The following is a 23,007-nucleotide window of genomic DNA, read 5'->3' as shown; positions in this document are numbered from 1 at the left end:
ACAAAAAGCACTTTAAATATAGTACTCACTCTTGTGAGGTAACAATATTGATCGATGTACACGTAAATAACCAACGTCTGCTGTGCCTGTGTGAAATGTGTAAAAAATGTTTCCAATACCGTCATCTGCCAATCAAGGGTTTGGAAAGACTGTCCATTGCTTTCTGAACTGCCCTACAGATCTTCTGCAGTCTCGCTCATACTGAAACAGATTTGTTAGTATTCTGCTACTATTTATAAGAGTATCATTTCTGTCTTAAGTAGTGGTTGCCTGTCTGGAGCATTCCAGATATCGTCTTCTGTGATGTGACCCTAACGCGTGAAGAGCCAAACTGATTGCAGGAACTGTCTCATTGCTATGTGTAATATTTCTTCATTCTTCTTCCCTGTCGCCTGTTCTTTATTTCTGTATGTCAGGCGAAAACTGTGTGTTTTTTTACAGCTTTAACCTTGTCAAAGTATTTTCTTACACTTCAGTTCTTTGTATTTGTACCGTATACACAGGACGTCACATCCTTTAGGGTCGATGTAATACAGACTATGAGGTGTCCGTAACTGAGTTTTTCAATATAATGAGCTAATAGTTAGGAATGGATATTCATTTATTTAATTAGCATAAATAACCTTTACCTAATAATAATAACTTAGGCGGCTGGAGTGGCCGAGCGATTCTAGGCGCTACAGCCTGGAACCGCGCGACCGCTACGGTCGCAGGTTCGAATCCTGCCTCGGGCGTGGATGTGTGTGATGTCCTTAGGTTAGTTAGGTTTAAGTAGTTCTAAGTTCTAGGGGACTGATGACCTCAGCAGTTAAGTCCCATAGTGCTCAGAGCCAATAATAACTTAACCCAATAACTACTATGGCGAATAAGATTTTTACACTCTCTCAGTAATCCCAGTGGTCTCTTGGCAATGAGAAGAGGCAGCTAGGAGCATACCAAGTAGTCCCTTTTTAGTTTCTGCATGGGTGTTATAAACACACAGTGTCATGTAACGTCATAAGATAAAGTACACAACGCAGACATCAGAGGCGATTGCGTATTATTTTTCTAAGTAGTACCACCAGTCTCGACTAGAAACATAAGCTGTTTGCAAACGTATTCCAACAGCTCTTAAAATGCTCATTCCTGACAATTGCTTCCTTACCTAAAAACTCGGTGTAGCGTTATGTACTATCTCAATGACTTTGGCTCAAACCATGACTCTAGTCTGTCCACGTGGTTCGTCCCAGTAACCTATTACCTTACGTACGAGTTGGATACTTTTATGTCTGTCATGCTTTTTGTGCTGTTGAACTTTATTACTGATGCAGTGCCGGCCGCGGTGGCCGTGCGGTTCTAGGCGCTCCAGTCCGGAGCCGCTGCTGTTGCTACGGTCGCAGGTTCGAATCCTGCCTCGGGCATGGGTGTATGTGATGTCCTTAGGTTAGTTAGGTTTAAGTAGTTCTAAGTTCTAGGGGACTGATGATCACAGCAGTTGAGTCCCACAGTGCTCAGAGCCATTACTGATGCAGATACAAGCTGTTTTGAACTGACATGTATCCTGTAATTGATGTCGTTTCATATCAGAGAATAGTGTATTGTCTGACTGAAACTGATTATACTTTTAGGTAATAAAATGACATACAGCTTTTGTACAGCTCATGATTTTTCAAACATAAGGGCAGACAAATGAAAACGAAACATATGGAATAAAGCAAGTAAAATGATTATTCCAGAATGAGATTTTTCACTCTGCAGCGGCGTGTGCGCTGATATGAAACTTCCAGGCAGATTAAAACTGTGTGCCAGACCCAGACTCGAACTCGGGAACTTTGCCTTTCGCGGGCAAGTGTTCAACCAACATTTTTTTATTTTTTATTTTTTTATTATTATTACAGCCATTTGAAACGTGCGCACTGTAGTCTCGTCTTGGTCTGCCTCGACAGTTTTTAACCTCTACACTTCCCTCCTTTACCAAACTGAAGACTCCTTGATGGCTCAGATTGTGTCCTACCAACCGATGTCTTTTATAATTATGCTACAGATATCTTTTCTTTACAACTCAAGTCACTAGCTCTCTGTTAGTTATGCGATCAATTCAGCTAAGCTTCAGCAGTCTTGTGTGTAAGCACTTGTCGAAAGCTTGTGTTCTCTTTTTGTTTGAAATTTCCATCGATGAAGAGTGACTTCCTTGCTGGCACTTACATTTGGAAAACTTTAATCTTTGCTATGTAACTTTTCGTATCATTACTTTCAGAAAGAGAGGTGCTGCACCCTGTGTAAAACCTCGTGAAATTAATCACGGAAGTTTACCAACTGAGCTACCCAAGCACGGCTGACGCCCTGTCCTCACAGCCTTACTTCTGCCAGTACCTCGTCTCCTACCTTCCAAACTTTACAGAAGCTCTCCTGCGAACCTTGCAAAACTAGACTCCTGAAATAAAGGATATTGCGGAGAATGAGATTTTCACTCTGCAGCGGAGTATGCGTTGATATGAAACTTCCTGGCAGATTAAAAGTGTGTGCCGGACCGAGACTCGAACTCGGGAGTTCGAGTCTCGGTCCGGCACATAGTTTTAATCTGCCAGGAAGTTTCAAAGTGATTATTAGTGAGACATGACTGTCAATGCCTTCATGGAAAAATGTTTTCCTACGAAACCATGACTGTACCCAGGCCCGCCAACATGTTGCCAAGGTTGTTTTAACTGTACTGTAGGAGATTCGCTGCGAAGCCCTTACACATGTCCATACAGTCCCGATCTCTCCCAGTACAACTACCATATTTTTGGAGCCATGAAGACAGACATTCGTAGCTTTTTATCCGCTTAAGACGAAGAGGTGGACGCCTGGTTAGAATTACGATTCCTTAGGCCATTGCAAACATTTTTCCGTGAAGTCAAAACCGTCTTGTCTCACAGTAGCGTAAACGTATTGATAGTTATGGCGATTACTTTAGAAATAATAAACAGTTTACTTATGTTTTCCTATTGTCTGCCCCTTATCTATTTAGAAACTGTAAATCACTACCACCTTAAAAGTGTCACTGTCCTTGACTTATTACTCGATATGGGTTATTCCGCTTTATATAGTGTGTAACAGGTGTAAGTGCACATAATTTTATATATGGGACCTTAGTATATACACACATCAGCGTGTTCATTGTTTATTCTCTGTGTCGAACGGGCTCCCCACCAACACGTCACAAACTGATATTTTCTGCCCAGCAACAACTGCGCCACTAAGTCCACTACATCTGCCAGTATAGAGTATCAGTTTCGCGTCCATGCCTCCGCACTTGAACAACTTGTAAGTAGGATGTTTAGGTTTTTTATGTTGGTAACGCTACGTAGTGCTCTGTATGAAAATCGCTGACTGCACTGTGGGCAGTCTGTGGCTGGTTGGACTCATTGTTGAAATATTCGCTTGGTGCAGTTGGAGATGAGCGGCCAGCAGTGGTGGATGTGGAGAGAGAGATGCGACAGTTTTGACAACGGACGATCTGAACGTGTGTCCGCCAGAAAAAGGAGATTTGTAAAGATGGATGTCATGAATTGATAGATATATACATGATGACTTTTGAACACTATTAAGTTAAATACAATGTTTGTTCTCTATCAAAATGTTTCATTTGCTAACTATACCTGTCAGTAGTTAGTGCCTTCAGTAGGTAGAATCTTTTATTTAGCTGGCAGTACTGTCGCTCGCTGTATTACCGTAGTTCGAGTAACGAAGATTTTTGTGAGGTAAGTGATTAATGAAAGGTATAGGTTATTGTTAGTTAGGGTCATCCTTTTGTAGGGATTATTGAAAGTCAGACTGCGTTGCCCTAAAAATATTGTGTGTCAGTTTAGTGATGATCAGAATAACTAAAGAGAAAAATGTCTGAGTACGTTCAGTTTTGCTCAGCTGTTTGAAAAACAAATAACGTAAGAGGTTTACCAGCACAGTAATACAAAATTTTCCAAAGGGGACGTTTCAAACTGACCTGCTACACACGGGAAAATAAGCATTAATGGTTTCGTTTTATCACATGAACTTGGAGGTATTAACCAACCTAAAAAAGGACAGCTTGTAATAGCTGTAATTATTAGTCTGAAAATGACGAAAATACTGATGTAACATCTGCACTTATACTCATTACGCCCTGTAGATTTATATAATAGTGCATAATAATTTAAATAAATTCTTATTTGTATATTACTCTCCGAAGATAATTTCCTACTAATACTATTATGATTTGGTGGTCACCAAATACAATCATTGACAGTTGGTCACTATGTATATTAAGTCAGAAATTTTAAACTTATATTGTTACTTCGAATTATGAATATAGCGTACATCATAATAGATCTCCTTTTGTCCCGGTACCTAGTGTTTCTGTTGTTTCATCATAACGGGCTTGCGTGTTCGACATCAGAGTATGTGGCATTCCTGTGTCATCGGTCATTTTCTGCTCTACATTCCCATGTTCATGTTCAAAAATTGTAAAAGTATAAGGAATACACAAAGTTAAATAAAGAAGTTTTCAATGCGGTTGTCAATGGGACCCATTTTATTGTGTGCACAAACATACGTAGACACATGCTCCAGATGAAAAGCGTTTCCACGTCAGATGTCATCGTTGGGATCGAGCATGACGGTCATGTGGAGCAGCGACAGGGGGCAGGACTCGTGCAGGCGCTCACAGCCCCCCTCCAGCACGTGGTACGGCTGCAGATGCTGGGCCTCGTCTCCTGGTACACTGGAACATAAAAGAGAGCCGCGATCGCAGTTCTCATCCCGTAGAGTTAGGTGCTACATCAACCCAAAGATTCACTCACTTGCAGCCAAAGTGAGGCTCATAGTTTCAAATGTGTTTTATTTTCAGGCCACACTCCGGATATGCTATAGATTCCAGGCAGGAACTGACTAACATAGGTAAATATGAATTGGAGGGAATCAGATTGCAGACCGCAACTAACAAACTGTAACATAAATTCAGTCTCTCAGGCAAAGTTTTGCTAAGGTGGCTCGATCAGTGCCTATAATGCTACTATATTCTTGTAAGCAGAGTAGATGGTACACTATCACTGAACGTAATTAATGACCTCCTGCATAATTTACGTGCCACTGCCCTTTGATGTAGAAAACACTTGTACTTTATACACTACTGGCCATTAAAATTGCTACACACGAAGATGACGCGATACAGACGCGAAATTTAACCGACAGGAAGAAGATGCTGTGATATGCAAATGATTAGCTTTTCAGAACATTTACACAACGTTGGCGCCGGTTGCGACACCTACAACGTGCTAACATGAGGAAAGTTTCCAACCGATTTCTCATACACAAACAGCAGTTGACCGACGTTAACTGGTGAAACGTTGTTGTGATGCCTCGTGTAAGGAGGAGAAATGCGTACCATCACGTTTCCGAATTTCATAAAGGTCGGATTGTAGCCTACAGCGATTGCGGTTTATCGTATCGCGACATTGCTGCTCGCGTTGGTCGAGATCCAATGACTGTTAGCAGAATATGGGATCGGTAGGTACAGGAGGGTAATACAGCACGCCGTACTGGGTCCCAACGGCCTCGTATCAGAAGCAGTCGAGATGACAGGCATCTTATCCGCATGGCTATAACGGATCGTGCAGCCACGTCTCGATCGCTGAGTCAACAGATGGGACGTTTGCTATACAACAACCATCTGCACGAACAGTTCGACGACGTTTGCAGCAGTATGGACTATCAGCTCGGAGACCATGGCTGCGGTTACCCTTGACGCTGCTTCACAGACAGGAGCTCCTGCTACGGTGTACCCAACAACGAACCTGCGTGCACGAATGGCGAAACGTCATTTTTTCGGATGAATCCAGGTTCTGTTTACAGCATCACGATGGTCACATCCGTGTTTGGCGACATCGCGTTGAACGCACATTGGAAGCGTGTATTCGTCATCGCCATTCTGGCGCATCACCCGGCGTGTGAGTATACGGTGCCATTGGTTACACTTCTCGGTCACCTCTTGTTCGCATTGACGGCACTTTGAACAGTGGCCGTTACGTTTCAGATGTGTTACGACCCGTGGCTCTACCCTTCATTCGATCCCTGCGACACCCTACATTTCAGGAGGATAATGCACGACCGCATGTTGCAGGTCCTGTACGGGCCTTTCTGGATAGAGAAAATGTTCGACTGCTGCCCTGGCCAGCACATTCTCCAGATCTCTCACCAACTGAAAATGTCTGGTCAATGGTGGCCGAGCAACTGGCTCGTCACAATACGCCAGTCACTACTCTTGATGAACTGTGGTATCGTGTTGAAGCTGCATGGGCAGCTGTACCTGTACACGCCATCCAAGCTCTGTTTGACTCAATGCCCAGGCGTATGAAGGTCGTTATTACGGCTAGAGTTGGTTGTTCTGGGTACTGATTTCTCAGGATCTATGCACTCAAATTACTTGAAAATGTAATCACATGTCAGTTCTAGTATAATATATTGGTTCAATGAATACCCGTTTATCATCTGCATTTCTTCTTGGTGTAGCAGTTTTAATAGCCAGTAGTGTATTACTCCTGTACGTTACCGGGTGGTCAGCTTCGGTTCATGGTGCTCATGGTGCTGAGAAAACGACCATTGGCAGCGGTGGGCTTCAACAGGGGCATTCTGTCGGGCATTATTTCAGAAACACAGTAACACACCCGTTGGACTCCGTGTCAAGAGGTCACGATATTCTAACTGACGACAGCTTAATTATGGTTACTGGAAAAAGGACAGTGTCATGGTCTTACAGAAATGAGTCGTGGATATTTTATTTATATCGCTTCCTTCTTTTTGTAGATGTTTCGGTTTCTCGTACACCTTCTACCAATTTATAATTAATCTTTGAACTACGTATTTGAAGATGAATTGAGCTGGAACTGTTTTCAAGTGTGTTTGTAGTCTATGCTCACCTGAATATCCGGTGCAGCAGCTTCTGCACGAGACCCCGTGGCTTCTCGAGGCTCGCCGCTTCACAGATGGCTCGCAGCACGCACGCGCGGCCGTCCAGGCCGTGTCTGTGGGAACACAAGTATCATCTCAGAAAACGCTGTTTTCCTGAGCAGTACTGACAGAGAAAACATTGATCCGGCTGCAGCTCTAGCTTCTAACTCTATATATCTGTCTACTTATTCTGTGCTATAGTTTGTATAAGGGTCTGAGATGTTTCATCTGCCTCCTTCCTCAGACGCCCCAAATGGTGCAGGTGAAGCGATCAGTGCTACCTCAAGAAAGTGCAAAAGTCAAGATCATCTGTTTTAAAAAACGCACTCGTCGGTTCAGGGTGATATAGTTGTTTTATACGGAGAAATGCATCAATCCAGTCTTGGACTCAAGACCGCAACTACAACAACTGCTATAAAATTGGTACCAGACAGTCATAAGACGTTAATCATGGCAGTGAAGTGCCAGTCAGTTGTATGGAATCGACGCCGTCGACGGGTCGATCTAGAGACGTGACAGAAAGGCAGGAGTGAACCAACGTGTTTTGACGTGCCCGTAATCACACCGCGAATTAAGCTGCCCGATTTGTTGGTGTGTCAACGGGGACTGTCCAACATGCTGCTGTTGTTGTCGTGGTCTCCAGTCGGGAGACTGGCTTGATGCATCTCTCCATATTAGTTTATACTGTGCTAGAAACTTCATCCCTGAGTAACTACTGACACCTACATCCACTTCAAACTGCTTATTGTACTGATGCCCAGGTCATCCTCTACAGTCACCCCCACCAATCCGCACACACACACACACACACACACACACACACACACACACACACACACACACACATCGATTAAAAACATTTATCTTTGAAGAATGCTTAAATAGGCTCAGTGCAGTTACAGTTCAAATGGAAATAGAGCTGCCATAGTTGCTAAGCGAGAGAAGCTTGAGAGTGAAAGAAGAATATGGTTCAACATCTTGTATGGGGTATCACATATCGCTACCACCCCACAGGCGTCGTAACGTTGCCAACAGAATTGCAAATTTCCGTCAGACGCAAGTAGCGGTCGTGTGGCATCTGGCGGACCCAATGGTGCTCGCCTGCTGAGCCACACCTGCAGTGGCTCCATATCATAAGCGCCCTCAGCCGCCGCAATGTAGCACGGCCGGCAGCAGACACACAGCCCACCCAGACTTGGGGTCTCTGTGCTACGCGGCACTACGCGGACGCCGCCTAGTCAGTGCCTGACACCATCGTTTGTGCTTTACTTCAGAGAGACTCATCTTTGTCGCTACTGTATAAGCTGGATTCTGTTTCTTACTGTAATATTTCAACATTAGAACACAAATGTCCTTCGGTTATCTAATGTTACAAACGTTCTCAATTTTTAAGACATAGAAAAAGTATCTAGCATTTGTGGACGTAGAGTAAGCTTTTGGCAATGTTGACTGTAATACCTTCTTTCAAATTCTGAAGGAGGCAGGGGTAAAATATAGGGAGCGAAAGGCTATTTACAATTGCTACAAAAACCTGATGACAGTTACAAGAGTCGAGGGGCATGAAAGGGAAGCAGTGGATGGGAAGGGAGTGAGACAGGGTTGTAGCCTATCCCCGATGCTATTCAATCTGTATACTGAGCAAGCAGTTAAGGAAACAAAAGAAAAATTTGGAGTAGGAATTAAAATCCTTGGAGAAGAAATAAAAACTTTGAGGCTCGCCGATGACATTGTAATTCTGTCAGAGACAGCAAAGGACCTGGAAGAGCAGTTGAACGGAATGGACAGTGTCCTGAAACGAGGATATAAGATGAACATCAACAAACGGAAAACGAGGATAATGGAATGTAGTCGAATTAAATCGGGTGATGATGAGGGAATTAGATTACGAAATGAGACACCTAAAGTAGTAAATGAGTTTTACTATTTGGGGAGCAAAATAACTGATGATGGTCGAAGTAGAAAGGATATAAAATGTAGACTGGCAATAGCAAGGAAAGAGATTCTGAAGAAGAGAAATTTGTTAACATCGAGTATAGATTTAAATGCCTGGAAGTCTTTCTGAAAGTATTGTGTGTAGTGTAGCCATGTATGGAAGTGAAACGTGGACGACGAATAGTTTAGACAAGAAGAGAATAGAAGATTTCTAAATGGGTGCTACAGAAGGATGCTGAAGATTAGACGGGTAGACCGCATAACTAATGTGGAGGTATTGCATAGAATTGGGGAGAAGAGAAATTTGTGGCACAACTTGACTAGGAGAAGGGATCGATTGGTAGGACATGTTCTGAGGCATTAAGGGACCACCAATTTAGTATTAGAGGGCAACACAGAGGGTAAAAATCGTAGGAGGGAGACCAAGAGATGAATACAGTAAGCAGATTCAGAAGGATGTAGTTGCAGTAGGTACTGGGAGATGAAAAATCTTGCACAGGATAGAGTGGCATGGCGAGCAGTATCAAACCAAGTCTCTGGACTGAAGACCACAACAACAACAAAGAAAAAGTAAGCAAAATTTGGTAACACATTTTATTATTAATTAATTGTCACTAATAAACAATACAGGCAACAGTTTATAACCACAGAAACAATAATTTTTGGCAACAACGAGAACATTTATTTCGAACAATTAGTGCATAATTGCGCTCGATGCTCTTTACAAAATGCCTTGCACAAAAGGTTCTCATTCTTCTGTTTTTCGACGGACATATGTGGCAGATAGTTCTCCTCGGGGCAGATGATGCTCCAATATTTCCACCTATGTTCTCACGATGGGGTTCGATTCCAAGAACGGACTGTATAGTGAGACGCAAGTCATTTGATATTGTGGGTATGTGTAGCTTGCTTTGCATCCATGATGAGAGTAGCTCTTCACTCAGTCGTATTAGGAAGTGTTTCCTGTTTGGGACATCCTCCTTTTCACGGGCGGTGAACGTGGATTATTCACATATTAACACATCTAATTTTCAAAATTCCGTAAAACACAGACAAAAGCCAGCGTTTAGTCTTCCGGCTGCAAGAAATGTTGCGTGACATCTGGTCTAAAGAATCAACGACCTTTTGTGTCGTTGTAGCAATGAAACACCTTAGGTTTCTTAGTTACTTCATCTATTTCAGCTTGGTCGTGCATTGTCGATAACAGAAGGACTATTTTATTTGGCTTAGGTTTATTAGAGACACGAGTAACAGATGAACATGGATGTTCCTATCTCTCTCTTCTTGGTTGTAAGTAGTTCTGGAGGTATTTCTCGCTTATTGTGTCTCAAAGTACCAACGAGAGTGAGGTTCTCATCTAGCACATCATCGGATAACTTATTAGATGTGAACCACTTATCAAGTGTAACATTTCGGTTAGATCCTCTCTCTCTCTCTTTCTCTCTCTCTCTTTTATAGATCTCCTTTACGTAGTATTCTCCAAATGGCGGGCCGTTAGTATCTGTGCCTTTGCCGAGATATGGAGAAGCATCAACCATATATTTTGCTTCTGCTTCACACGCCCTGACAATTTTAATCTCATATTTAGCGGGCTTGTTGGCTATGAACATGCGAAACGAATATCTACCTCGAAAAACAAGGAGTTGTTCGTCCACTGTAATGAATGAGCCTGGTCTGTAATAGTTACGGCAGTTGGTAACAAATTCATCCCATAATTCCCTGACAGCTGGAAATGGACCGGACTGCTTTCGTTCCTCACGAGTCAACTTATCATCAAACCTCAGACAAGAAAACAAAAACTCAAATCGCTCGGAACTCATGGCTGCTTTATATCTAGGGTTACATAAATTACTGTCAAATCAAAGCTACTGTCAAGATCAGGGTACCAATTATAGCTTTTGATTCTTAATTGGAAGTTGTACTCTGAGTTCTCTTTGGATATTGATGTTTTGATCCTCATTACCTCCTTGTTCGTGTGATTTACTATTAATTGTAACATGCCATCTGTGAAAAATAAAGAAAATATGTCTAACGGCGTAGTGGCATTCCTAGCGCCATTGATATGGGATTGAATATTATGAATAATATCCCTTTGAGGTGTACGCGCTGTCTATTTTTTTAGGAGCCAGCGACGTCAATTCCTACCCTGTTCGAAGCCGAATGATTCAGTCATTGCCATCGAAAGATGAAGAAACACTTTTACCTGAATTTGAAATGACGGGTCGCTTTTTTGAACGCAACAGAGAATCGCTCCATTTTTCACCAGAATTTGGAGGGTCTCTACCAACGATTTTAATTTGGCGTTCTTCGCCCTCGCCATCTGTAGGGTCAATATCATCATCTTCAACGTTATCATCTTCGCTTTTCGAGTCGTAAATGTTGCTGTCATTCTCCTCTTGCTCCAGCTCATGAAGTAATTTCCTTATTTTATCTCTCAGGTTTGAGTCATTTGCCTGTAGTAAATCTGACATTTGAAATTAAATACGAGATAGCAATAGACTGAGTTTATAAATTCTCGTATTATCATCTCAGTAAACAAAGCCTAAAATTAATCATAAGCATAAAATTAATGATAAATCCATATTGCGAGCATTACTAACCTTATAAGATGAAACGAAGTTACAAACGATCGTAAAAATGACGACTTTCTGAAAAGCTGTCACTGTTTTCTAACCAGTGCGTAGAGTTTCTTCTTGGCAATCATAAGCACATCAATCAGTCTCTAAAGCTGGGAAGGTACTGACGAGATGGAAGCGCTTGTGACCTTCCCGCGCTTTTCAAGCAACAATGAAGAATTGGCAGTCGTAATAATTACGAACGTTAGTGTTCTAGGTTTAATAAGTCTTAGTACACTTAGAGAGATACAAGTTAAGTAAACCTTTTGTTTACTGTGTTAACTTGTTCGCTAATCATTTCTGCTCCTGTCCACCTTTCCAAAGACAACAGCTCCCGCACCAATCTGAAGCCCACCTCTTCTTACTGCTATATACGAAGTCATACACAAGACTGTCCACACTGAAGTCATTAGAGGCGAAGCAAAAGCTCGGGAAATGAACCTTTCGGGAACTCACCGTAGTCGGTTTAAGATCATCGAGGAAACTCTAAATCTCGATAGCCAATCGGAGAGCCTCTCGTCCCAAACGAGTTTTGAGCGCGCAATTTGCGAGTTGTATGCTGGACTGAGACCAACTGGAAAGAGATATGGGGCGTTTTTGGTATGGGATAAACTTAGGCGTGAGAGTTTTTTTCTGCGGTGAACCACGGGTGAATTTTTTTAGTTCAAAGCAACCTTAGTGAGAACGTGTACAAATTTTACGTAGCAAAAAGAAAAACGGCGCTTTGAGATGACCAGTTTTAAATAAACGAGGAAAGTTTTCACCTGTTTGTAGAGTCGTATGATCACTGGTCGAACAATCCAATTTACACAAATATTTATTTAATTTAACTCTGCCCGCGTCTCGTGGTCGTGCGGTAGCGTTCTCGCTTCCAACGCCCGGGTTCCCGGGTTCGATTCCCGGCGGGGTCAGGGATTTTCTCTGCCTCGTGAGGGCTGGGTGTTGTGTGCTGTCCTTAGGTTAGTTAGGTTTAAGTAGTTCTAAGTTCTAGGGGTCTGATGACCATAGATGTTAAGTCCCATAGTGCTCAGAGCCATTTGAACCATTTTTTAATTTAACTCTGTAAAGATCTGAACGCTTGCAGAGATTGATCTTCACATGAGGAAAACGATTCATTGGTATTTGATTGAATTTCTTGGTGGATTTCGCACTAGCTATAGCACTGCGGAATTGATATACAACGTTATACGAAACACGGGGAGTAAGTCAGCTGCAACCCGTGACCTGTTAGCCTTTGTGACTTCGCGAAATCGCATGTGTGTCAGTAGCGCCACAAATATTATCACTTTTCGGTAAGACAGCTACAATAATGTAGATACCACATTGACCTAAAAACCAGAATTACATAATGTGCTAGGCAACAGTTAGTAATCTTTGCAAAGAAATAGTGTGTTAGCTGCAGTACCTTACCTTATACGGAATCCACGAGATACACGGGAACGCAAATTACCGTTGTTTCACTCACAATACGTTTATATAAGTTAAAGGAGTGCGCCGCGTTCCCACAAAGCACGACAAATACAAAAGCAATTGATTATTTAAAATCAAGTTCAATCCTTTAGAGATTAGTTAATTATTTCATTTGCAGTGAAAGTGTTTGCGCTTGGTGTAAATTTTATCTAAAGAAGAGGCGACATCTCCAGTAGCCGTCAGATACGAATACAATGTTAAGCTACAGTACATTGGACACTTCTATTTAAATGTGATACAACAGCGAACATTCACATACATCATTATCATTGGCCATTCCCGACCACATACTAAGACTCTGCCACTCGCTATTACGTCCAGTTGAAATTCAGTTTACTGTCAACAAATGCCCTTGTCGTTTGCACTGAATGTAAGAAAACAGCCCAGATTATAAATTGGATAGAGGTAGAGCAGTTTCCAGGCTGGTCAGGTGAAGTGTGTAGCTAACACTGGAGACATGGCTGGAATAGACAGACTGTTATCCGGCGAGTGTGGACTTTGTCCGGCCCCGGTAGCTGAGTGGTCAGCGTGACGGAATATCAATCCCAAGGTCCCGGGTTCGATTCCCGGCTGGGTCGGAGATTTTCTCTGCTCAGGGACTGGTTGTTGTGTTGTCCTAATCCTCGTCACTTCATCCCCATCGACGGGCAGGTCGCCGAAATGGCGTCAAATCGAAAGACCTGCACCAGGCGAACGGTCTACCCGACGGGAGGCCTTAGCCACACGACATTTGATTTTACTGTGGACAGATGGTCAATGGAATATGCAAAAGTAGATGCAGTCCTCACCAGTCAATATTCTTCCACTCTTCGGAGAAGGAATACATAAGAAGAGAAATATAAACCAGAAAAATACTATCTCAGCCACCATCGCTCCACACTCTCCATTCGTCTGACCTCGTGGTACTATTCAAACGAACCACTGCTTGATTTTTGTGATGTCAGTTTATAACCATACTACACTTGCTTCTGTAAACTAAACGTCAGGATTTTTATAGTACGCCGAGTGCAAACTTTAAATATGAAATAGATAAAACATTAAAATGAAGTAATTCTTTTCAAAACACCTCTTATTAAAAGATTTTCCCAAATATTCACATTGTGGGGATATTGTGCGTTCCCATCAATAAGGGAGAGAGGAGAGAGAGGGCTAGCAAGACAAACTTTCTTACGGAAGAGAGTGACCACATCTATAGCTTAAAGTTGTTGTGACAAGTGTTAACTACACTCTGCGGTCCGTGGAGGGCTGTTGTTCACACTACGCAGGCTGAAAGTAATTTAATAAGCAGTGCGGCTTGATACTTGATAAGGTGCTCGTTGCTGATGCAAAAATTAATCAGGAAACAAAATTCAAAAACACAAGATACGTTGGTAGCTCAAAAGGCAAGGTAACAAGTCTTCCGCGAGAAACATCTCATTCAGGAAACAAACAAGTACCAAATTTACTAAGGCGCTGGTATGCACTTTTGTTTTCCACGTAATGTCGATGGTTGTCGTATTATTTGTTCCATAGTTAAACCAATCTGTCGATACCGGCATCAAAGAAACCAGGAACCAGGTCTAGAAGCAGCTTAAGAAGAGCCTTCTGGAGGTTTGCGTCTGTCTCGAGTGGCAGACGGTCAGATGCGTCTGTAACGGTTCGAACAGATGGAAATCATTTGGTGCGGAATTCAGATTCCCATGAAGTAATGAGTGCTGTCGACAAGGGATCTCACATCGATTCCACATTCCTAGATTTCCAGAAGTCTTTTGATACCATTCCTCGCAGGTGACTATTAATCAAATTGCACGCATATGGAGTATCGTCTCAGTTGTGTAACTGGATTCGTCATTTCCTCTGAGAGAGGTCACAGTTCGTAGTGATAGACGGCAAAAAGTGCGGGGTCATCCACATGGGTACTAAAAGAAATCCGATAAATTTTGATATACGATAAATTGCATAAATCTAAGGTCTGTCAATTCGATTAAATACCTAGGAATTACAATTACGAGCAGCTTAAATTGGAAAGACCACATAGATAATATTGTGGGGAAGGCGAAACAAAGACTGCGCTTTGTTGGCAGAACACTTAGAAGATGCGATACACCCACTAAAGAGACAGCCTGCATTACACTTGTCCATCCTCTGCTGGAATACTGCTGCGCGGTGTGGGATCCTTACCAAGTAGGACTGACGGAGGACATCGAAAAAACGTAAAGAAGGACATCTCGTTTCGTGTTTTCGTGCAATAAGGGTGAGAGTGTCGCAGATATGATACACGAGTTGGGGTGGCAGTCACTGAAACAAAGGCCTTTTTCTTTGCGGCGAGATCTACACTCCTGGAAATTGAAATAAGAACACCGTGAATTCATTGTCCCAGGAAGGGGAAACTTTATTGACACATTCCTGGGGTCAGATACATCACATGATCACACTGACAGAACCACAGGCACATAGACACAGGCAACAGAGCATGCACAATGTCGGCACTAGTACAGTGTATATCCATCTTTCGCAGCAATGCAGGCTGCTATTCTCCCATGGAGACGATCGTAGAGATGCTGGATGTAGTCCTGTGGAACGGCTTGCCATGCCATTTCCACCTGGCGCCTCAGTTGGACCAACGTTCGTGCTGGACGTGCAGACCGCATGAGACGGCGGTTCATCCAGTCCCAAACATGCTCAATGGGGGACAGATCCGGAGATCTTGCTGGCCAGGGTAGTTGACTTACACCTTCTAGAGCACGTTGGGTGGCACGGGATACATGCGGACGTGCACTGTCCTGTTGGAACAGCAAGTTCCCCTAGGAATGGTAGAACGATGGGTTCGATGACGGTTTGGATGTACCGTGCACTATTCAGTGTCCCCTCGACGATCACCAGTGGTGTACGGCCAGTGTAGGAGATCGCTCCCCACACCATGATGCCGGGTGTTGGCCCTGTGTGCCTCGGTCGTATGCAGTCCTGATTGTGGTGCTCACCTGCACGGCGCCAAACACGCATACGACCATCATTGGCACCAAGGCAGAAGCGACTCTCATCGCTGAAGACGACACGTCTCCATTCGTCCCTCCATTCACGCCTGTCGCGACACCACTGGAGGCGGGCTGCACGATGTTGGGGCGTGAGCGGAAGACGGCCTAACGGTGTGCGGGACCGTAGCCCAGCTTCATGGAGACGGTTGCGAATGGTCCTCGCCGATACCCCAGGAGCAACAGTGTCCCTAATTTGCTGGGAAGTGGCGGTGCGGTCCCCTACGGCACTGCGTAGGATCCTAAGGTCTTGGCGTGCATCCGTGCGTCGCTGCGGTCCGGTTCCATGTCGACGGGCACGTGCACCTTCCGCCGACCACTGGCGACAACATCGATGTACTGTGGAGACCTCACGCCCCACGTGTTGAGCAATTCGGCGGTACGTCCACCCGGCCTCCCGCATGCCCACTATACGCCCTCGCTCAAAGTCCGTCAACTGCACATACGGTTCACGTCCACGCTGTCGCGGCATGCTACCAGTGTTAAAGACTGCGATGGAGCTCCGTATGCCACGGCAAACTGGCTGACACTGACGGCGGCGGTGCACAAATGCTGCGCAGCTAGCGCCATTCGACGGCCAACACCGCGGTTCCTGGTGTGTCCGCTGTGCCGTGCGTGTGATCATTGCTTGTACAGCCCTCTCGCAGTGTCCGGAGCAAGTATGGTGGGTCTGACACACCGGTGTCAATGTGTTCTTTTTTCCATTTCCAGGAGTGTATTTACGAAATTTCAATCACCAACTTTCTCTTCCGAATGCGAAAATATTTTGTTGACATCCACCTACCTAGGGGAAAATGATCATCATAATAAAATCAGAGACATCACAGCTCGAACGGAAAGATTTAGGTTTTCCTTTTTCCCACGTGCCATTCGAGAGTGGAATGGCAGAGAAGTAGTATGAAAATGGTTCGATGAACCCTCTGCCAGGCACTTAGGTGTGAACTGCAGAGTAACCGTGTAGATGTAGATATACCGGACCAAAACGCACTTAACCGAAGACGTATGCGGTCGCCTGTAGTCGTTCAGCAAAACGACACCTGTCTAAAACAGTCCTTGTCGATTCCTCTGAATCGCCTTCTGCAATCTTTCCAATGTAGTACAATAAGAGGTAGCATGCACGGAGACTCAACCAGCAACACATCCTGGTGCCGTATCCTGGTGTATACAACTTTCTTTGCGAATACAGCTGTCTTTGCGAGTCGATGCGGTGGAGAAATGGAACACCCTTTCCTTGATAACTCGGTAAGTGCTGGAGGGGCAGCCACATTCCCTTTGCTTCATTCTGATTTACCAGTGTCCTGTGGTAGTACAAAGTGTTGTGCGCGATATACATTACACTGCCAATGGAGATGATGAGTTCGCGAGGAATCTACCTCAAATAAATGCGACGATCGCCTTGAATGAATACTTAGACACTGCTCACGTTGTCGTCTGTGGTGGATGCGTTTGATTGCGCTCACTGTTGTACGTCTCGCACATCTGTTTTGCCTTCATCAAATTTGTAACTCCAAAACCGTACCTGTTTTCGCGGTATTACACTTGCTCTGTAACCTACGTCCAGTCACCGATGAATTGCAGCTGGGATCGTTTCCTTTCGACGCAAAACACTTATTAGACTTAGCATTTCAAACGACGACAGTATACTCAGCAATGCCTCCGACTTGAAACTCTACCGACGAAGCATTTTTTTATGTCATCAGTCTTCTGACGGATTCAATGCGACCCGCCACTGTTTCCTCTGTTGTGCCAGCCCCTTCATCTCGGGGTAGCTTTTGGACCCTTCGTGCTGAAGTATTTCTTGAATTTATTCCAGTCTCAGTCTTCTACAGTTTATAACCCCAACAGCTCCATCTAGTACAATGGAAGTTATCATCTGATGTCTTAACACATCTCCTATCATCCTGTCGATTCTTCTAGTCGGTGTTTTCCAAATGTTCCTTTCTTCGCCCATTCTGCTAATAGCCTCCTCATTCCTTATCTTATTGGTACGCCTAATTTTCAGCACCCTTCTGCAGCACCACACCTCAGACACATCGATTCTCATCTTTACTGGTCTGCCCACAGTGAATGATTCACTAGCATACAGTGCTGAGTTCCAAACTTATGTTCTCAGAAATTTCTTCCTCGTATTAAGGCGGATGCTTGATACTACAACACTTTTGTTGACCAAGAATGCGCTCTTTGCCTACGCTAATCTGCCTTTTATTTCATCCTTGCTTCGTCCGTCATGCGTTATTTTGCTACCTATATGGTCTTTGGCTTTCATTCCAATGGGATATGAAGCTAGAGTTATTGAGAAGATCGATAAAGACGCTGAAAACGAGAATGTAATGGTAGTTTTTAAGAAGTAAAGAGGCGAGTATGAGAACTATTACAACAATGCCTATCCAAATCAGTTATTCAAAACATCGTATCAAGCCACATGATCATTTCCGTTTCAAAAAAGTATCTATTGTGCAACCTGTCAACAGCCAGAAGTAAATGCTTCAGGCTCATTTTCGCCGTAGTGTAAACGATGAAACGTGACAAAGAAATATTATTACTCACTGCGAAATAAGGTGTTCCAGATCTCCGTAGACGTCTCTTCGGAATATTCGTTTTAACGGGAAGTCTTTCGCACCTGTAGGCAGTGGATAGTTGACTCTGAATCCGTAAGAGAAGGCGAAGAGATTGGTGTACGGCAATATGTCTTTCTTAATGTTCAGTCGCACCTGCAGAGATAAAGAAAATTATGTAACAAATTTACATTTCTTTATAAATTATTTTACGAAAATGGTGCTTAAACATAGCAAAGTCTGAAGCACAAGGCTATTGAATGAGAAGCTCATTAGTAAAGAACTTTTGAAAACAGTCAGACATGTTACAGCGGAAAAATATGCACTAACTGCAATGGAAAATGATATCCTTCAACACCTTGCCCGGACGATACGAAGCTGATATTCCAATATTCCCAAGCCTGTTGTGGTGTCTTCATTAAAGTTTAATCGTTATGCAAGATTATTTTCAGTAATTTAAGTATACAGAAACATAATATTAGGTCTACAACTTCGCTGCCGCCGTTTTTCAACACATGGCAGTAGCGGCAAGTCGTGATGCAGATGGTAAGTCGTGTCATATAATAATCTGAGGCGTTTGTAAACATAACGCCATCAAAATATTAGTCGATTTGTAATTGCAATATAAAGTTGTTCCTGAGTGAATATGTCAACTTACGAGCCTAGTTCTCGTCACTGCCGGGAAGTTTTAATTTTCTGTTTTAATACGAAGTCGTCTGCGGCTGATGCTCAAAACGTGGGGTAAGATCTGTAGTGAACCAACGTGCAGAGAACGATTTAAAAGCTTCAAGAACAGTGATTTTGATGTGGAAGAGCGGCATGACGATGGAAGAGAGAAGGTTTTCGAAGCTACCGAAACCGGTGGACAGAATCACAGGAGATCGTTATCGGACACAGTTGCTGCGTTTGAGCCGAACACTGAAAGACAAACCACCACAGTATAGTGATAGACATTAAAATATGATTTTGCAGTATGACAGTGCTCGTCCCCACGTCGCAAAACCAAGCAAAACATACTTGGAAACATCTAAATGGGAAGTCCTACCCCACCCGCCGTATTCTCCAAACACTGCTCCCTCTACTTACCACCTTTTTCGATCAATGGCACGCGGCCCGACTGACCAGAACTTTCAGTCATACTGACATGTGCAAAAGCGGATCGATTCATGAATCTCCTCAAAAGAAGTCCAGCTCTTCCACCGCTGGATTCGTATGCTGCCCGACAGATGGGAGAGAGTAGTGGCCAATGATAACAAATACTCTGAATCGTAAATGTTTGTAAGTTTTACAATGAAGCCTCAAACATCGAGAAAAAAACAGTGGAAGTAAAGTTGTAGACCTTATACATGTAATAATATTAATTCCGCGTAGCTCAACGGTCTGATGCGAGTCTTTTAACTGGCACAGCTTTGGCAACTTTCATGTCGTAACTTACCACACTAATTCAATCGGAGAAAGGGGACCAAAATTTTAACGTGAAATCCGGATCACGTGTCGCTCCTAGCAAATCTCCAGATGACAGAGTTGCAAGGTTAAAGGTCGACTCAAGCATTCCGTGGTCTGACCAACGTTTAGTTCCATGACCTGTCGAGGCACGCATATTAGAACTAGACCCGACTTCTAATTGGCTGTTGGTTGAGTCTAACTGTACTGGAACATTTCAGACGGAAATCGCGGCACAGTATAATAGGAGGACATCATGGTGCGTCTTATCGCCATCTTTCGGACTTTGGGTAAGGTCTAATCACTGGCATGGGCGATATGCGATCATCGCACGGAAACATTGTGTAGACAGAGGACTCAGCCTCAGAGCAATAGTATGATACTAAGAGTAAGCACGGATCTTTGCGGAACATCTATACTACGAGGAGACAGTAGGATTGTTCGATTGATTCTGACGAATATAGGGATGACAACAACTGAAATTCGGGTGGACGTCACAGGCAGAGTGTCATGTCATCAAGAACCGAGAGGAACAGGTTACTGGAAGGTAGAAACCGAGTCAGCGGTTCACTGAGTGGCACTCTGTGATATCAGCGAAGAGTCTTGAAACAGATCGATAGCAACTTGTACGCAGACGACCTGATGAAAGGTGAAACTGAGCAGTTATTCTAGTGATTCATACCTCCATAATTATTGACATTGTGGTATGAGGAGCTATTGTATACGACAACAGAAATGATTTCGGGAATTATTGATGCGGGCCTGAACGTTTGCCAGTATGTGGCGAGAATGGTACACACTGCTCTCACAACCTCTATGAATGCGGCACCAAATGACAAATTCCTTTGTAATGATTCCATGACCTAAAAACGCCTTGAAGTACGTACGGATCCTTGACCGGCATGCTCGACACACTCATTTGTTATCCAAAAGGCACGTCTGGGATGCAATACTACGCTCGAGCCAGCGTTTCTCAAACACAGAGCATGTATTTCATATGTGTTAAAACGTTCTCAACATAACATTCAGACGCTGTTTGCTTCCATAACGAGACGAATGCAATAGTGTATTCATACTGATGTTGATGATGGACTTCTTTCCGAACAAAATGAAAGTTCAATCATTTGATACCCTTTATATGATGGACGTGTTCACAGAATTTTATAAATGTCGGCCCTATGCTTCATGGTGTAAACGTCGCCCTTATAAGAACTTATTTTCGGTCACAAAAAAGCCATTCCTAGTATGAAAAATAGTGTTCATACATGGTTGCTGTTACGGGTGTCTAACGTTACCGGAATTTTTCATGTAGAGGTCACAAACTAGCGTGCCCAAAAGACGACATTCAGACGTTCTTAGGCGACACGACGTGTGTGAGAGTTTATTCGTTTTTTTTTAACATTTTTGGAAAACAGTGATCAATTAATTATTATATTTTGACTAAAGTTCAGTCTTGATCACACCATTTATGTTTTAATGATATAGGTAACCGGTTTCGGTTATTTTTACAAAACCATCATCAGACCCATGGCTCCCTTAGGATGGTAGGCGGAGCTCTCCTCGCTGCTACGCAGTCAACTGACTATTATGGCAACAACTGATCAGTTGACTGCGTAGCAGCGAGAAGAGCTCCGCCTACCATCCTAAGGGTGCCATGGGTCTGATGATGGTTTTGTAAAAAGAACCGAAACCGGTTACCTATATCATTAAAACATAAATGGTGTGATCAAGACTGAACTTTAGCCAAAATATAAGAGTGTATTCGTGCCTGATTTAGATGATGGACATGAGTTCGAAATGGAATGAAAGTTTTATCATTGAACAACCATTATGCGATGAAAACTCCGCGACGCTTGACAAGTACCGGAAAGGTATAACACTTTTCTTTTTCAATTAATATTTTCTCCAACATTGTCCTCACTCAACTTACTTACCCACATTTACCAGGGGCCCACAACATGACCATCCACACACACACACACACACACACACACACACACACACACAGCAGAGCCACTTACATCTTTTCCTCGCGTCATTAGCTCATCAGTGTCTATTTTCTAAGATTTCTTGTTTTGCTTTACTTTTGTAAACCTACGCCTGAAGAGGGGCTACTGTTTATCCGATGAGGAGATTTCACAGGTATTCTGTGGACTGAGTAGGATGCGTGATTTAAAGTTGCCCCTGAAAAGGATGAGAGTGTGTACAGAGATGAAATTAGTGTGAGATGTGTCGATATCCACGCAGCACGCCAGGAATTTTAAAGATAATAGATATAACTCGCAAGAACCTCCCACATGAACTAAACCTCCAGAAATGTCTCAGTTTAGCCACTGAGACCATAGAAGGTGGTATAAGAGGCGTACAGTATTACTGGCCGTGCTTTTACACCCGAGTTTTGCGGAGTTTATGACAATCCATTCTTGAACTATTTTCGTGTGTCGCTGTCTATAATTCTTTCTACCTGTTTTGCCGAGAAGTTCTCTAAGTTTATGTTCCTCGCAAAGGCAGTGTCAGCGTGTCGGGTTCTGTGTAAAGTGCAATTTTACATCCTGTGATTCTAAGTGATCAATCGGGAATCTATATTGTTCGGAATAACGTTCAAAATGAATGTCATTATGATGTATTTATTTACTAAACACCATAAACTGGTAATGTCGACAGAGTTGATAATGATTAACTGAAATCTAGCAATTTCCTGAGAGCATGGTCTTACGACAGAACTAGATCGGAAGGCATCCTATTGGCAACTGACTATTATGGCGCACAACCTGTGTCTCGTACTTGCACTCGTTATATTTCATAGCCGTTCGTACATTTTCTTTAGCTTAAACAATATTCATTTTTTATTAAGATGAAAGATTTCTGGCGTTATAATATTGTTGCAAGAAAGTATTTATGACCTATAGGATTCTCCTAATATCCGTACTGGAAAAAGCGGATTTATTAAACAAGATTACTTGCTTCGCGCAAGAATGACTGTTTTCCCTACATGAAATCTTTCGCCTGACTGTCTGCGTTCCGCAGTACGACTTA

The 23,007-nt window shown here is 43.2% G+C and overlaps 1 protein-coding gene across 1 annotated transcript in view; it reads right to left on the bottom strand.

Annotated features, from left to right (window-relative positions):
• Nucleotides 1–4,546: 4,546 nt before the first annotated feature.
• LOC124805425 overlaps nt 4,547–23,007 on the bottom strand; it is a 107,505-nt gene continuing 89,044 nt past the window's right edge. Inside the window, exons 7-9 of the mRNA XM_047265987.1 lie at nt 18,521–18,684; nt 6,915–7,019; nt 4,547–4,720 (exon numbers count right to left, since the gene is read on the bottom strand). Coding sequence (XP_047121943.1) covers nt 4,588–4,720; nt 6,915–7,019; nt 18,521–18,684 — 402 coding nt within the window. The 3' untranslated portion in view covers nt 4,547–4,587. The remainder of the gene's footprint in view (nt 4,721–6,914; nt 7,020–18,520; nt 18,685–23,007) is intronic.

This window comes from Schistocerca piceifrons, chromosome 7 (genome assembly GCF_021461385.2).
Source record: "Schistocerca piceifrons isolate TAMUIC-IGC-003096 chromosome 7, iqSchPice1.1, whole genome shotgun sequence".
Classification (NCBI taxonomy): domain Eukaryota; kingdom Metazoa; phylum Arthropoda; class Insecta; order Orthoptera; family Acrididae; genus Schistocerca; species Schistocerca piceifrons.
The sequence above is the reverse complement of the archived record's forward strand: the minus strand, read 5'-3'. Positions and strand labels throughout refer to the sequence as shown.